The 17043-nt window shown below is 34.1% G+C and overlaps 1 protein-coding gene across 1 annotated transcript in view; it reads right to left on the reverse strand.

The window, feature by feature from the left end:
• Positions 1–17043, reverse strand: part of CDH7 (cadherin 7) — a 123938-nt gene that overhangs the window by 45759 nt on the left and 61136 nt on the right. Inside the window, exons 5-6 of the mRNA XM_044774845.2 lie at positions 9964–10131; positions 7347–7534 (exon numbers count right to left, since the gene is read on the reverse strand). Coding sequence (XP_044630780.1) covers positions 7347–7534; positions 9964–10131 — 356 coding nt within the window. The remainder of the gene's footprint in view (positions 1–7346; positions 7535–9963; positions 10132–17043) is intronic.

The following is a 17043-nucleotide window of genomic DNA, read 5'->3' on the forward strand; positions in this document are numbered from 1 at the left end:
TCACAAGTGGCCAGAGAAATAGCTTGCACTTTGCATTAGCTGCTTAACATTGTAGTTTTCTTATCTTTTTCTAATATCTAAATTCTAGGATCATGGTTTATTCTTAATGTATAGAAACGATAATTAAATTATGAAAGAAATAATTCTATGCCAACACCTACACAAATCTTTAGCTTTGAGGATTCTGCATATTTGGTCATATTGATAAAACATTTTCTACATAAGACAGTGGAGCAAAATAGCATGACTGAAGGTAATATTTTATAATTCTGTACTCATTCTTCTTTTTTTAATATATGTCTTTTTTTTTAATGCTTTTTGGTGAAGGAGATTGGTCCTGAGCTAACATCTGTTGCCAATCTTCCTCTTTTTATTTTCTTCTTATTTCCTCCCCAAAGCCCCAGTACATAGTTGTATATAGTAGTTGTAATTCATTCTAGATCTTCTATGTGGGACGCTGCCATAGCGGGTCTTGATGAGTGATGTGTAGGTCCGCGCCCAGGATCCGAACTTGTGAACCCTGGGCCACCAAAGCAGACTGCATAAACTTAACCACTCAGCCGTGGAGCCAGCCTCATTAATATACATTTTTTTTAAAAAGATTCTTTGTCTGCTCTTATCTCCCTGCTCCTAAGTTTACCCTATGCAAAGTATAGCATATGTAAAAGTTTCAAAATATGACAATAATTTGCTCAAACTGGAATAAATCTCATTATAACCATGACGGTACATTGCTTATGAAAAAGCAGTGCACTAAAGTTTTATTATACTATAGAGTACAGAAAAAATAAGTTCAGATGATTATCAAGCACGGTTCACAGGTACAAAATAACCAAATTCCAGTAGAAATGACACTATCTAAATGGATATTAGAACACTTATCCAAATGTAAAGTAACATTTAGAGACATTCAGAATCATCAGAACAAATACATTTATGTCTTAACAAAAATCTTGTTAATATCCTAGCACGGCCTGGTTATAAATGTTTTCCTATACTTAGGAGAGACTAGAAAACCTATCAACAAATGGTTCCTTTTTATGGACTTCCCAGAATATTCTATTATTTATCTCAGTGAAAATTTAAAAATATTCTGAAAGCAATGGAAGAAGGCTTCATTTGTCTTCTTTCAGAATTTCTTGGTTTCAGTCAGAATGCTCTTGTGACTCAGATTCAGAAGCCCACTCTGGATTTCACAGATGATTCCACTCTTCTCTAGTATAGAAAGAATACTGAATTTATGAGAGTCATACATTTCTTTTTTAGATTGGCCCTGAGTTAATATCTGTTGCCAATCTTTTTTTTTTTTCTTCTTTTCCCCAAAGCCCCCAAGTACATAGTTGTATATTCTAGTAGTGGTTCCTTCTGGTTGTGCTATGTAGGACGCTGCCTCAGCACAGCTTGATGAGCAGTGCCATGTCTGTGCCCAGGATCCGAACCTGTGAAACCCTGGGCCATGGAAGTGGAGCGCGCGAACTTAACCACTTGGCCACAGGGCTGGCCCCACATACCTTTTTTCTGGAGACTCCACTCACTGTGAGGGATCTCTGGAAATGTTTTACTGGAATGGACTACAGACTGCAATTTTATTAAAATCTTGATAAGTAGAACTGAAAATCAAAATTGTGTCCTTGAGGCCCACAGGCAGTTGTTAGTTCTAACAGAGAATCAGAAAATCTTAATAGACTTCTTTCATTATGAGAAAACCACTCCAAAGAGACTTTGGTTTAAAAAATGTAAGCAAAGACACTCTTCTGAAATAGAGAACTGAGATACTGTTTGCTTTTGATGGAAAAGCACTTGGATTTGGGGGTGAATACTGCCTTTGTAAGGTCAGCAGAATACAATGTTTTAGATGGCGGATTTGGGCATATGGAGAAGAGGGATGGATATTCCATACATGATGCCTAGTGGGTTGAAGTCATATGGCTGGATTGAAGGCCAGAAGCTTATACAACCGTTCTCATGAGCTATAGTGACACTACTGATTTTTAACTTACTTTTGCAGCTCTCATTATTGAAAGCTCTCATTAATTCTAATAATTCTTCAATGAATTCCTTTAGAATTTCTAAGTATATAGCTTCAGTAATGATTATTTTATGGCTTCCTTTCAATTTGTTGTATCACTCTGTCTTATTCCCTTAGTATAAGGTAGAGCCTTTTCAAACTAGTTGGAATAATAAAAACAAAATCTGGTTGAGTTTTGAATGGCAATTTAAAAAAAGGACGCATTTAAGAATTGAGAAGCTATAAGCAGATCATGAGCTCGAGAGCTATTAAAATAGTTTCAGAGTGAAGCAATGATAACCAACCCTAGGATAATACCAAAGAGAATAGAAAAAATGCAGCCAAGAGCTATTATATCTCAATAAGAGGCAAGAAGAGAAACTACAAATGACTTTAAGGCTTTTAACTTACTAACAACAACAACAACAACAAAACTGTGCTATTTGAACTACGAACAGGAAAGTGACAACATTTTAAATAAATACTGATACTGTGGGGGATCAAAATTTGCCACCCAAAAAATGTGTCTCTTTGGCTTCATTATTTTTAAGAACAAAAGACTCATAAAGAAACTTTGACTTTCCCCCAACTGCCTAAAAAATTTAAGATAGAAGGGCTGGTCCAGGAAGGAGCTGATACCATGGGTAACCATAGTAGAACATGAACTAGGCGTGGTAGACAGGAAGGAACCTAGCCAGGCCCACTGAATCAAAGTCCTCCCCACATCCCATCGTCTCTGCAATGTATGGCACACATTTGTTCACCAAACATTTGCTTTTCCATCTCCACGCCTCCACTCCTTTGAAGTCCCAAACTACTACTCCCAACATCCTCCTTTGTCTTTAGCCGAGTTTAGGTATTTAAGGTGGCGGCTTCAGCCATCGTGGTGAGTTACTCAGTTTTCCTGAGTTTCTCCCATGTAGACATGTTCTTAAGCATGTTTGATTTTCTCCTGTTAATCTGTCTCATGTCAGTTTAATTCTTAGCCCAGCCAGAAGGACCTAGAGGCTAGAGGAATAATTCTTCCTCTCCTACAATACTCATTATAATACAGTCCTTTGACAAGAAGTAAAATGCTTGAAATGAATTAGAATTATCACAGACAGTTGCAACAATAAGGCTTCAAGAGAAATTAGAAAATACAATTTTCTATTCTACAGTATATTTTATTATAGCTGTCCATTAAATATCTTTTAGAATTTATTATTTGTAATCCATTTTTATTTGCAAATCTTTGTACATGTATGTTCCTATTTACTAACAGCGGCCTTGCAAGGAAGCAGAAAGGCATGGAGGAGCCCCTTCACTTATGTTGCCTCATCTGTTGCCAACATCCCCTTCCACATTAATTGACTTAGTTCTAGTTCTCTGAACCTAACATGCTTTCTTATGGTGAATCTTTGCACAGGTGGTTACCTCTGTGAGAAAGTCTCCCTTTCCCTCTCTACCTGGGAAACAGTATTATCCATCCACAATTCAACTTCTTCCTCAGGCCATGATCAAACCTTTGAGAGACTAGGTGGGACTGAGCAGTTGGCTGGCAGATGGGGCCTGAGCTCTCTTGGACACTTCTATAGAGACTTGGATATTTATCCAAATCTTTGTGGCCACAGCTAAGCCTATGGAAAACCTATGGTATTTGTGGAACCGAGACAACTTCATTACATTTTTAGTAGAACTCCCAACACTGAAGGGAAACCCACACGCGTGTGCACACACCCCCTTCCTTGAACAAGAAAAACACAGACAATTTCACTTCCTCTGCTTACCTATTTGCATTAAAGAAGAAAGAATAGGAGTGATTTTCCAGACTTGAAAGAAGAGTTAGAGTAAGTGGGCATGGGAGCAAGCACGGGAGAGTCCCACAGGAGGAGAGAATGTTTGAAGAGCTAGAAGAAAGTTTATGTTGCTTGCAGACATTAAAAGTAGCTTAGTGTCTACTGTAGATCTTGGAATGGAACTGAGGAATGGTGGGATATGGATCTGGCAAATACAAGTCTAAATAATTCTGGCGTCCAATAGTTCTTTGATGTCCATTTCAGGAGTTGGAATATGAGCCTTATTTGAGCTTTTTAAACATGACAAGCCCTGGATTAATAGAAGACCTTCGTACAGTACTAGGCAGAGTCACTGCACATAAAATGTGTATTACATTTTTGAATAAAATACTAATTGCTTGAACGTGAGAAAATTATGGATTAATAGTAGTTTTTCATCTAAAACCTAAATTAATCTGTAATACCATAAACAATTTTTTCACGTGAAAAGAATTCAGCAATCACTAAGCTTGAACTACAGAGAAAAGTAAATATTTCATTTCCACTAGTTTTAATCAACTCTGATAGGACCACTTATTTATGTTTGTTTATTTCAATATTGGTAAGAACTCTGAGTTGGATTGGTTAGGTGCTGGAATATCTCAGTAGGCAATGCAGAACTATAATTTTTAAAAATGAGTTTGTGGGTGGAGGGAGCTTCGGAAATAAAAATTAGGCTGATGTATACCAGGTAATTACCCCAATGTCTATTATCTACCCAGAACTGTGTGGACAAGGAGGGTAAGAGGAAAGTATGAAGCAATGTTTGCTTACACTAAAGACTTTTAGCATGAAGAAAACTGTGAAATTTTATTTACAATGATTTCTACATAGATATTATCTATACGTTATAAACTCCATAGGTCTGTCTAAATATTACCTTTTTCAAATAGCAAAGTTTCAGACATCTGTCTTAATTAGACACGCATTCTATGATAATGAGTTAATAATTATTAAAATTTTGCAGAACTACACTGCTTAAGCTCATGTTATCTATCACTATAGACTATTTTGCTTTCTGAATGTAATGGTTCTGCCCCAATATGGTAAAGAGATCCTCCACATGAAGATAAAACTTAAACATCAGATCAATCTTCCACATTAGCCAAGTTAGAGCAAACTTAACCATCTTAGAAGTAATAAACCATTACTCATTTCTTAGTCTAAATGATTGTTCATATAAACAGAGTGTTTGACTACACTCAAAATGATATATAAAATCAAGTTTGCATTCAACACTTGGGCTTTGAAGGGATTTCTTAAGAAGTCCTGTATTTAACCTGAATGTGACTTTTGACCCTTGATACCTAGATGGTAGACTCAGTTCTACATTTTACAGTAGTTCAAAAAGATTTGCTTCATTAAATTTTTTACTGGCTATTAATGCCACAGCAGTAAAATTGTGAAATTGTCCACCATCATTGTTTCTCAAGGTTCTCCTATATACTGAGAGTGCTTAATTATTCCAAAACTGTCATTGACATTATGTAAGAAAACAAAGGAGAAAAAACAACAAAAATTAGACAGTATTCATACATTAAAGGCCACTGGAGAAAATAAAATTTATTTCAATTGCCAAGAATTTAAACTAAAACTAACACAATTTTGATCTCATATTTAGTATAAGAAATTACTAAAAACACTTAGCTAACGTGTTATACAATGACCAGTTCATAAATATTTACCAATTATTGAATAGGTGCAAAACATCACTCAGGTGGTTGTGAATGGGTAGGAAATTTCTAGTATCAAACATAAAAAATCCACGGCACTGCTCATCAGGCCATGCTGAGGCAGCATCCCACATAGCACAATCAGAGGCACTCACAACTAAAATATATAACTATGAACTGGGGGATCTTTGGGGAGAAGAAGAAGAAGAAGAAGAAAAAAAAAAGACTGGCAACAGATGTTAGCTCAGCTGCCAATCTTTAAAAAAGAAAAAACAAAAACCCACTAATCCAAATATTTAAAGGATTTGGAATGTTTTTGAATCTTAATTCATTAGACAGGATATGGTGTCTTTTTTAATACCTGAGAGAGCTTCAACAATACACTAAATTTGAGCCCACTGAATCTTTAGGCCTTGTGTTTGCATTTGGACAAGAAGTTTCATCCACAACTATACTCAAAGTAGAATATAATGCGCTGTCAATCAAATAATATTTTGGTTTGGCCTTTTAATAATATTTTTATGAATCTAGTAACATTGTAATTATAATAATAACTAGTACAAATACAAATATCTCATATCAAATATATATATTTGTATATATATTTCTTCAATGATTTATTCTGTCTCATTATAATTTATAACTATACGTATATGTTCAATAAAAATAATTTAAACATGTATTTCAAAATTCTTGAATATGAGCAGATTGATTTTAGATGAATCTCTGAAATCTTCGAGCATTTGTACCTTACCACACTTCTTTTATTTTAGACAAGAAAACATTTACCAACAGTTGGCCTATCCTAGTTATTGAAACTTTTTTACACAGATTGTTACCAGCTGAGCTAAAACAGCATCTGTCCACTAGAAATAGTTGCAGAAATATTTTATCCATTGGTCTGAAATCAAACATATGTTTTCCTATAACAACCAAAATATGACTTTCTTTACTGCTGTGTGTTAATTGAAAAGTGTTAATTACAGAGGTATACACCTGGATTGTCAGACTAGCATAAATCCCAGTATCTTGGGGGTGTGGATTTTCACATATATTTTAATTTTCAGTGTTTCAAATATTTGAGAAAATAAGGCTATATTCTGAAATAATTCCTTTTGACTTATTTCAATTTAACATTTGTCAAAGATGATGTCTATACAGCAGAGAGAGGGAAGAGCTCATTTTCCCCATATCTAATCAGTGTTGGGAGCTAATTTAAATATACTGTGACAAATAGTCTTTAGTTTGGATAATAATGACTTTCTATTGCCTTTGCATTTATATTTAAGGGATTATGATAGGCTTCACAACTTTCCGTGCTCTGCTGTTTGTATGAATTCTTCAAGCACTTCAATTAGTATAAATTTTAAAACAGAATAATTGGTAACATAGCAACTCTTCAACATTTTGGTTTATATTTCCAAGTTTGTTTACATTATTTTCATGGATGTGGAGTGCTTGTCTAGTTTGCTTACAAAGGCCTTTGGTTGATTTTAGGGTTTCCTTACTGGAACAGTCTACGAAGAAGCAAATTCAAGTCTCGAAGTAGGTCACTTAAAACAGTACATTTGTGAGTGTGTCTTATTGTTATAGAGCTATAGATAAGGGCTGTGGGTTTACTCAGAGAATAGAATTGATGGAGTGTGATTACAAATGTCATTCAAGATTCCCTACGATTCTGACACCTAAAAACAAATGCATAGCTTTTCTTCCTAAAATTAAAATAATAATGGTTTCATGTGGACATTCAGTTTGTCTAATAATACATTCTTCCATCAAAGCAGACATGGCTGCTCAGCAATCTCTGTGATGTTGCCCTCATAGAAAATAAAAACAAGAAAATATTACCTTTTGTATAGTAATGATTCCTTCTTGTGTATCTTTGTCAACAGAAATCTTGAAAATCCCTAATCCATCACCATCCACAATTTTATATTCCATTTCAGCATTAGCTCCTATGTCTGCATCAGCAGCTTTAATTCTGGCCACAACTGAGGCCACTGGCAATGATTCTGGGACATTATATTGGTAAGACCCTGTGAAATTCAAAACAAGGAATGAACAAAACCAAGCTAACCAATAAAAATGTAACTATTTGGTTATTTTGCATATCTTCGCTTAATTTGTTTTTATTTTTTATAAAGAAGATGCTAAGGCAATATGAGATGAATGACAAGTTTCATATAGCCTGAAGAAATTTCATGATAATAATCAATATGTGACAGCAGAAACAGATGGCCAGAGGAAAGGCAAGAGAAGAATCGCCATTCTGGCATTTCTAGTGGTGAAAGACCACTACTTTTAATAAGAAGAATAAAATTAAAATAAATTTAACATACAAGCATTGAATGTAAATAATAATATAAATGTTAAAAAATAAAAATTGCATAGCTTAGGCTTCATACGGACAAATACAAGCCTAAATAGTTCTCATTGCTAAATGTTGGAATTTACTTAATAGCATCCTTTACTAAGAAAGTTTCAGAAAACTGGACAAGCAAGTTTATGAAAGCCGATATTAGTCTTCTTTTAGCTTGTACATTTACCAAGGATAAGAATTATTTTTGTGAGCTGTATGTAGGACTGATCTGGGGCATAATGGTATAAGAGCAGAGACAATATTGTTTGAACAGGAGAAAAGAAAGCAAAAAAGGAAGAATAACTTTTTAAACTTTCCTTGGTAAAAACTCCTCTTCGCCCTCTCTCAACTCAAAAAAAAAAGTTCGAGAAGCAGAGGAAGTATATGAACCATCCCTTCAAAACCAGGAAAAGCCTCAGAACACAACGCTCCTTCACCATTTTTCTCTAATCATCTACTTTTTCTGTTTCCTCCACACTATTCCATCTTCTTTTGGTTGGTAAATGTGGCACATTTTCACTTTTTTATGAAAAGAAAAGAAAGCATAGAGAAAGGAAAATGTATCCTTTTTAAGGATAACTTTAGGCTGATAGGTATTGCTGTTCCCAATTTTCTAACTTTTGTTAATAGTTACTGATTTTTAAAAAATTGATTACAACATGTACTTATCATTTCTGAGTGACCCCTTTCACACATCCAGAAGTGTTCTTAGTAAAATCTAAAAACTTCAAGGTTAGAATAGTAATTAAATGGTAGAGAAAATTCCAGCAAAGATGAAAAACCTAATGACATATCCTTGGCTTCCCTCAATTTAATAAGTAGGAGATTATCTAATAAGCTAGAAAACAGTGCTCTATTTTATCAAATCATGACAACTGAAACCACAAAAATTCTAATTATCAATTCTTATCACTCTAGGCTTAAAGAAAAGAGAAATAGTTAATTTTATAATGAGCCCAATATAATTACATAATTACGTTTTGTGGGTTTTTTTTAATCCTACAATCTACCTCTCATCCTCCATTATGAGCCAACATGAACACAATTAAGAATGGGTTCATTTTATTAAGTGCTAAACTTAGGGTAATTTTTCTTTATTTTGCCAGGAGGTATTGAAATGACTGTTGTACAATAGCAATATAAATAATAAAATATGTAAAATAAAAAATAAACCTCTAAAGAAGCAACATTTCAAGGAGAAAACAGTGACATTCATATTTGCAGAGAAAGCTTCCTTGTTCAATATCATTTGCTTCTAAGATCTGTTTGTCAAGGAGCTTAGTTCCCCATTTCTATCAGACAAGCATTTTAGAGACATTGTAGTCTGTACAATTTCCTTACTTTCTTGAGCATTCTAAATAAATACCACATACACATCAAAAAGAAAAAAAGCAACCAAAAGAGAATGAGATGAAATGCTTTTTTTACAGCCAGACATTTCTACCTAAAGAAATCTTTTTTCCCTTTTTCTTTGTTAAGACAAAAGCTGCTTTGGTCAAAGAGACTAAATTGAGGGCATGTGGTTTTCTGGTTCTTTGCATTGATTTCTTCTGAAACACCTGAGTGTTTGCACAAGAAAGATGTGGAAGACCAGCCAAAGGCATGTCCACCGTGTCGGAACTGGTTAAAAAAAGTGTGGGATGAAAAATAAAGAAGTTCTGTACTCTTCTATTTTTACTTTAAAAGTAAAAAATATTTTAAAAATATTATTTAAAAAATTTTTTAAAAATAAAGCAATATTTTACTTTACAAATAAAGCAATTACTAATTGGCAACAACCACATAGCTAACAAAATGTATAAAAAAAAGTCAGAATAAGAAGATTCATACATAAAAAACAATAATTGTCTAGTAAACAAAATGTGAATGAAGGAAAAAACATATTTAAGATAGAAGTAATAAAAAGATAAGATTGCTTCTATTTGTTTTCAATACCCTTATTATTCCATATTTCTGAATTAAAATCATGCCACTGAGAAAACAAAATTGTAGGAGAATGTAGTAAGATTCATTTGAGAAGTATTTGGAAAAATTCCTTTTTAGGGAAATTTTTATAGATTGGCAAGAAAAGTTAGTGCCCTTGCAACACTGAACAGAATAGCTTACTTCGAGGAAAGCGAGGAGGGTTATCGTTGACATCAGTTAGGGTCACGGTAACTGACGTGGTTCCTGAGAGTCCTCCGTTTTGACCAACCATATCCTTTGCCTGAATAACAAGCAAATACTGGTCTTTAGCCTCTCTATCCATGTTTGGGAGGGCGGTCTTGATGACTCCTGTAAAATTTCAAATCCCAGTAAAACGCATCATGAATCACTGCATTTATACTAATGAAGAACACTGACATTGGCACAAGTCGCTCTTGAGTTGTTGCCTTTTGTTGTTTTATTTATTTTTAATAATTTTAATGAACATTAAAGGCCAAGGAAATACAACAGTTATACACTATTATGAAACACAGAACATGCTATAATGTGAAAGAACAAAGTTTCTCAATATTGGATAGAGAAGATTATCTTTAGGTTTCATGGAAATATTGTTCATGAAATACCAACTTATAAATAAAAAAAACGTACTTCTTATCTAGAATAATAGGCAGTCACCTGTACAAATATATGACAATGAACCCATCTTTATCTTCTCTTTCTCCCTCTTCAACAACTTAATTCCGGGTGACATGAAATCACCATAAACCTTTCAACTATGGTCCCTACTAATGGTCCCTACTACCTCTTTTCCAGCAAAATAACAGAAATACTCTACGAAGAAAAGAGAGTGATTTATGTTTAATAAGAAAAACACCATTTCAAACCGTGGCTATGTCACTGGATCTAAAAGTCTGAGAAAAAGGACTAAAGATGAGAATGATTGTGTTAATGGAAATCAACAACACTAAAAATATGCTGTGTTTTGTTGTTTGTTTCTGATCAATTGCCTTTAATACTGATGGCCTTTAAGACTTCAGATGTATGAGAAATGGATTTCAGAATTTCATGTTGCTTGACGGGGAAACTACTCAATAATCATTATTGTAGTGAATTAGTTGTTTTATATTAATAAAAATTTAATTTAATTATTATATAAGTATATTAGGCAACAATATCTAATTACAAGATGGAATTTAGTTTATCTTATATGTAAATGTATAAAACGACACATATACTTCGTATACTTAGTATATGTACATATAGATAATATCAAATGAAAATGTATTTATTTAATATTGATCTATATAGACCTTGAAACTAGCAATATGAGGCCATCTTTACTAATTATATATAAGGAGTCTAGAATCCTTCTTAATCTTTCTTGCACTTTTATCTTTTCCACACAGACAATGTCTTACCGATCCACCCAGGACCCTTTGCTTATTGACTTAGTTTGAAAAATGTCTAATCTATTTTATTAATCAGATTCTAACTTTTAGGGGGAAGTCAGAATTTAAATCCTCATGGACTCGGACCTGAGGAAGAGGTCCTCTGCTATCACGGACTTCTCAGAGGCAAAACTGGGGTGTTGGATAACAGGATGGTTCTTTGAGAAGAAAATAATTGGACACAAATTGGGATAAACATTCTTTTTTCCTCATGTTCAACAGGAAAATGTTTCCATATCCTCCAAACTTATAATTTTGTTTAAACCTGCCAATTTAAATTGTTTAAAGGCTGATTCTTCAATAGACACATGTAACAATTGTCTGTGTGTGTTATATTTCAGTCCTAACTATAAGTTATAAGCTTAGGTTATATGGTACTAGGCCAGCTCTATACTTTACAATATTCTACAGTCTGTTAACTAGTGTATGGGTGGGGAAGAGATGAGAAAAGCTTTTCAATAGTTGGAGAATAATTTAAATAATGTATTATTGGTTCCCAAGGTTCCAAATTAAATAACACTCATACTATCTTAAGTAACCATATTTTTGTTTAGGTCTGAGCACTAACTATCAAATACAAATACACACACACGCATACCACCAACAATACATCAATGCTTTAAGCACTTATACTTCTTTGAGTAGGCCAGTTTTTTGTGGGTTATTTTTGTTGTTGTTGTTAACAATCACTTACTCTAATACATTAACTGTGTTGGACATTGCTACAATCACAGCAATAGAGGGGCACGTTAAATAATTCCTTCACCGAATTTTTTTGGCTATCTACACCCTGCTTATTGTTAATATTTGAAATATCACAGTTAAAATCAAAAGAAACACAGTCATACACCCATTTGGTTCAGTTGATAATTGTCTGATACATATTCTTCTTAGATCCACAATTCTTCTAGGAATATTTCATGTTTGTTTTTCAATACTTCTGTTAACTCTAAAATATAATGCAATGAGCACTGACCTCAGTAACAATCACTGTTACCAAGCATAAATAATCTTTTTCTAAGAGTGCTCGGACTTACATATCTCCACCTTTCTCTTTTTCTTTCTTTTTTTTTTTTTTTAATAATTCTGTATTTATTTGTAATGCTTTTTTTAAAAAACATTGAGCATTGACTATCTTGAATATTTGACTAATAAGCATGTTTCATATCTAGATGACAAAATATTAATGAGTTTTTAGAAAAATTTCCTACTCAATTCAGTTTTAATTTTTAATTTAGAGTCATTTTCTCCTTCCAATATCAGTATGTGTAAGTGAGGTTTTATCCTTGCACATTTATTATGATGGAGAGAGGTCCATAACATCTCAACAAATCAGCAAAGAAAACACCGCAACCTCATCATTTCCTGGTTTTGCTAGTGGCATTATTTTTGAAAGGAAATACAGAACTATTAGGAGAGAAGTCTGGTAGTCAAAGTTACTCACTTATTTTTCACACCTCTAATTGTCTCTTTACAAGTGATCCTATAAATAATACTTTTCCAAGGCAAAAATCATCACAAAGTTTGCAAAGTAATGCAGGTGGCAAAGGTAATTTCCAAATACCTCAAATATTAAACATATTTTTGACAAGAATGGAAGAATTGGGAGGGAATTGAATTTAAATAAGGATATTCAAAAAGTAATAGATTTCTAGTTCTATGACATTTGCTAGCTTTTTCCTTTTAAGTATAAGCTGTCCACATTTGGAAAATGATTCTCATGCATTGGATCTGATTTGCATCTTGCTATATATTATATAGACACGCACAGCAGATTAACATTATGTCACTGAAGTGGTAAAGGTCAGTCTTGTCTAGTCAGATCCCTACAGTTTTGTGAGATTTTCATGGAAGATAAAAATATTTAATTTCAATAATTAATAACTTTAAGCCACTTATGATGAGAAGAATATATCCAGTAGCTCTTTATATCTTCAGAAAAGCAAAACTGGCTAAGATTTTAGGCTTTCTGAATAATAATTTTTCTATAGATGTATCATCTGACCCAGTAAACCAGAACTTTTCATTTATTTATAATCTATGTTCATGAAAAGTATTGTGCATCTGAAACATAAATTTATCACTGTCATTGTTCCACAACTGTCTGGTTTTCAGTCAGGGAATAAATTTTCAGATGATTCTCTAACGTCCTATCAGCCACTGGTAATTTTTATTTTTTAAAAAAATCATATTCTGTTACCATGGAATCTTCTTAAGGCTTCATATGTGTACTACATGTAACAGATAAGAGCCATTTCTGAAATCTACTCCAGCTTATGGAACCAAACAATCACTGGAACCTACACATTCTGCAAACTCAAGCTTTGTGACAGTCTCAGGAGTCTAGGCATGATGCAGGTAACACAGGGCTAGGGTATTCAGGCTGTGTGAGTTTGATATACACTGGCTGTACAAGATGAATCTCTTCCTAATAAGTTTGTATTTCTTCCTAAATTTTCTGTCTAAGCCTTGTATTATTTGATTTATCTACCTGTAAGTGAAGTATATAATAGAACCATTAAAAGATGGAGAAGAGGGGCCTGCCCCATTGCCTAGTGGTTAAGTCTGGCACACTCTGCTTCAGTGACTTGGGTTTGTGGGTTTGGATCCCAGGCATGGACCTATACCACTCGTCAAGCCATAGCCATGCTGTGGCGGTAACCCACATACAAAATAGAGGAAGACTGGCACAGATGTTAGCTCACAGCTAATCTTATGCAAGTGAAAAAAAAAAAAAGAGGAAGATTGGCAACAGATGTTAGCTCAGAGTGAATCTTCCTCACCAAAAAATAAAAGAGAAAGAAAGAAAGATGCACAGCAGCCAACAGTAGTAAAGATGGAAGCTTCTGGAACATCAAATGATTCCAGAGCTTGTATCAAATGAAGAGTCCCTGAAGAAGGGAATTTTGTAACCTGTGAGGGAACATCCTCAGCAAGTCCTAACAGGAGTGAGGGTCCTCCATACCGTGAGCCATGCCACAGAATAGAATGCGTGAAGGGCATATTTGGGAGGAGGGCCTTGTTATGACTCTATTACTTACATAAAATTATGATGTAACAAACATGCATGTAATGTGTAACACAGGTACCATGTAGTCACTCCTCCATATTTAAGAGGGAACTCCTAAATGACAAGTGATATTTAACACTCGAGCCATGTTCCAGGGCCAGCTTCATGGCCTTCTCACCTGTCCGTCATTCTAGCCCTATGCTTGGTTCCTTGCTCTGCTGATGACATCTTGAAATCTTACTAATTTTAAAACAAGAAGCCTGCATTTTCATTTTGAACTGCAAATTATGTAGCTGGTCCTGCCATATATGAAATACAACACAATGGGATCTATTTGTTTGTAGGTTACAGAATAGAAGAACACATTAGAATAATCTTCAGTCTCTCTGTAAATTTGGGGACATTGTGAAGACAGGTGATGGGAATCTTCACAGTCCTTTTGATGCTGTATTATCTTGTTTCTAGTGCCGTTCTATTTGCTTGTTGAAATAAACTGACAACATTAGTTTTTGCAGCTACTCACATTCCTTGTTTTGTGAGAGGAGAAAATATGGTAGAAAATAGTTACCCTCTGTCATTTGGCCTGTAAGTCGTGCTACAGACGGAAATGTGCTCAGAGGGTTTAGCCAAGCTAGGTTAACGGTATGTGATTAACAAATAGTAATGGTTATTAATTATATTCTTTTTTTATGAAAAACAAAATAGAAGCTAAACAAACTTATAGAGATGTGCCTAACAGTGATTTCCTGGGCCTATTTTTACATAATTTTGATTTAACACACTTTCAGCATTTTTCCTTTCAAAAGTTTTACTTTCTTCTCAAAAACTCAGATTTGGAGATGTGGAAAATAATGTTATTTCTCACATAAATAAGAATCCGACTGACACAAAATGAAGGAGACTAACTCACACTTGATTTATAGCTCTTCATACACGCAAAGACTGAAAATTTTACATTTTTCTCAGAAAAATACAGTGGGTTTTTTTTTTTTTTTTTGGAAAATGCATTCTCCATGTTATGAATTAGTAGAGAGGACAAAAACTGCCGAACATCTCTGCACAAATGACTATAGAAACAGAAGATCCAATGATTAGTTTGAACAAAACAAAATTAAACTAAACTTTCTTCATCTCCTGTAATACACAATCCTTGAGATTCTGAAAGTATAATTAAATCTGAAGTACTAATAATGTGATTGCATGACAGAGACTATTGTCCAGCTGATCAATCGGTGAGGCCTCAGGGCTTATGGAAAACCTATTATCTTACAACACAGCTAAAATCACAAGCCAGGCATTAATAGCAGCAAAATATTTAACCCTTGGGATTAGCACATGCTATTTTGGGACAGATTATATAATGCAGGAGTGTGTAATTTGTGAGGAAATTGTCAGAAACTTGTCAATGTCTTTCTAGGCTGGAGAGAGCAGATATATAAGGGAACGGGTGGGTGTTTGAATGTAGGTTTCTCAGATCTATCATTAAATCAACCACGAGCGCAACTTCTACATTCACAGGATTCATATCATAAATCAAATACTTTCACTTACTTCTCCTTCAATACTTGCTTAATCAGAACTAGTTCTACTTTATTATTAGACTTTCCAGGTGGCTTCCAAACTGTACCACTACATTGGTATAAAATACGCAATGTGGTCTCTATGAAAATTCTAAGGAATGATGAGCTGGGATTGAATTTACCTTCCTATTGAGGCACAATACAACTGTCATTCTCAAAAGACATTTAAAATATTTATCCCTCACAATGATTTAAGAATGAACTATTATCGTCAATTTCTAAAATATGGGAAAGAGGATAAGTGGCATTAAAATATTCATTTAGGATCACAGGTGCTATCAAATATTCATAATCATAAACTTGGCTAGTAGAAGAAGAATTCTTCTCTGTGATAAAGGCAAAATTATTAAAATGTAGAGAAATTTTAGATTTTCGGAGTGATGAAAAACATCAAGGGCACACACTCAGCCATCTTCACAGCCACCCACCTACCCTACACACAGACGCAGAAAAGCAGAATAGATAAAATATTATTCTATAACCAAGATAACAGTGCTCCAAATTATAGTCTTACTTGATGTAAACTATTTCAGCCTAAAATCAAAGCAGAACATCTAGCCAACCAACCAAATACTCTATCCAGGCAGTTTGGCAACTCATAAAAATTTTTTTCTCCTAAATTAAAAAAAAAAAGTCATTTAATTTAGTTTTTGACTTAGCAGATCACCATCCTAATTGTTATGTATGTTTAAAATAATTTCCTGAGAAAACCAGCCTCTGGAAGGATAAGCTGAACCCCTATTCTACTGCATGGCAGAGACGTATCTCCTTGAGATTTAAATTTTAACGCGTATAAATCCTATGTGAATTAATTAAAGAAAACAAAACAAAAGCACAACTTAAAAGTGAATCATCACTATTTTCTTATATAGTTAGGAGATAGCAGCTGAAATTTTTTCTTTTTTTTGAGGAAGATTAGCACTGAGCTAACATCCACCGCCAATCTTCCTCTTTGTGCTGAGGAAGATTGGCCCTGAGCTAACATCGGTGCCCACCTTCCTCTACTTTATATGTGGGACATCTGCCACAGCATGGCTTGATAAGCAGTGCGTAGGTCCACACCGGGGATCCAAACCGGTGAACCCCAGGCCACCATACTGGAGCACTGGAACTTAACTGCCATGCCACCAGCCTGGCCCCAATGAAAGACTTTTAATTTATAATATTTTGTTTAAATTTCGTGGGAATACTGATAAATATAATAAAATATTCTTAAAAGGTG

This window comes from Equus asinus, chromosome 7, assembly GCF_041296235.1.
Source record: "Equus asinus isolate D_3611 breed Donkey chromosome 7, EquAss-T2T_v2, whole genome shotgun sequence".
NCBI lineage: Eukaryota > Metazoa > Chordata > Mammalia > Perissodactyla > Equidae > Equus > Equus asinus.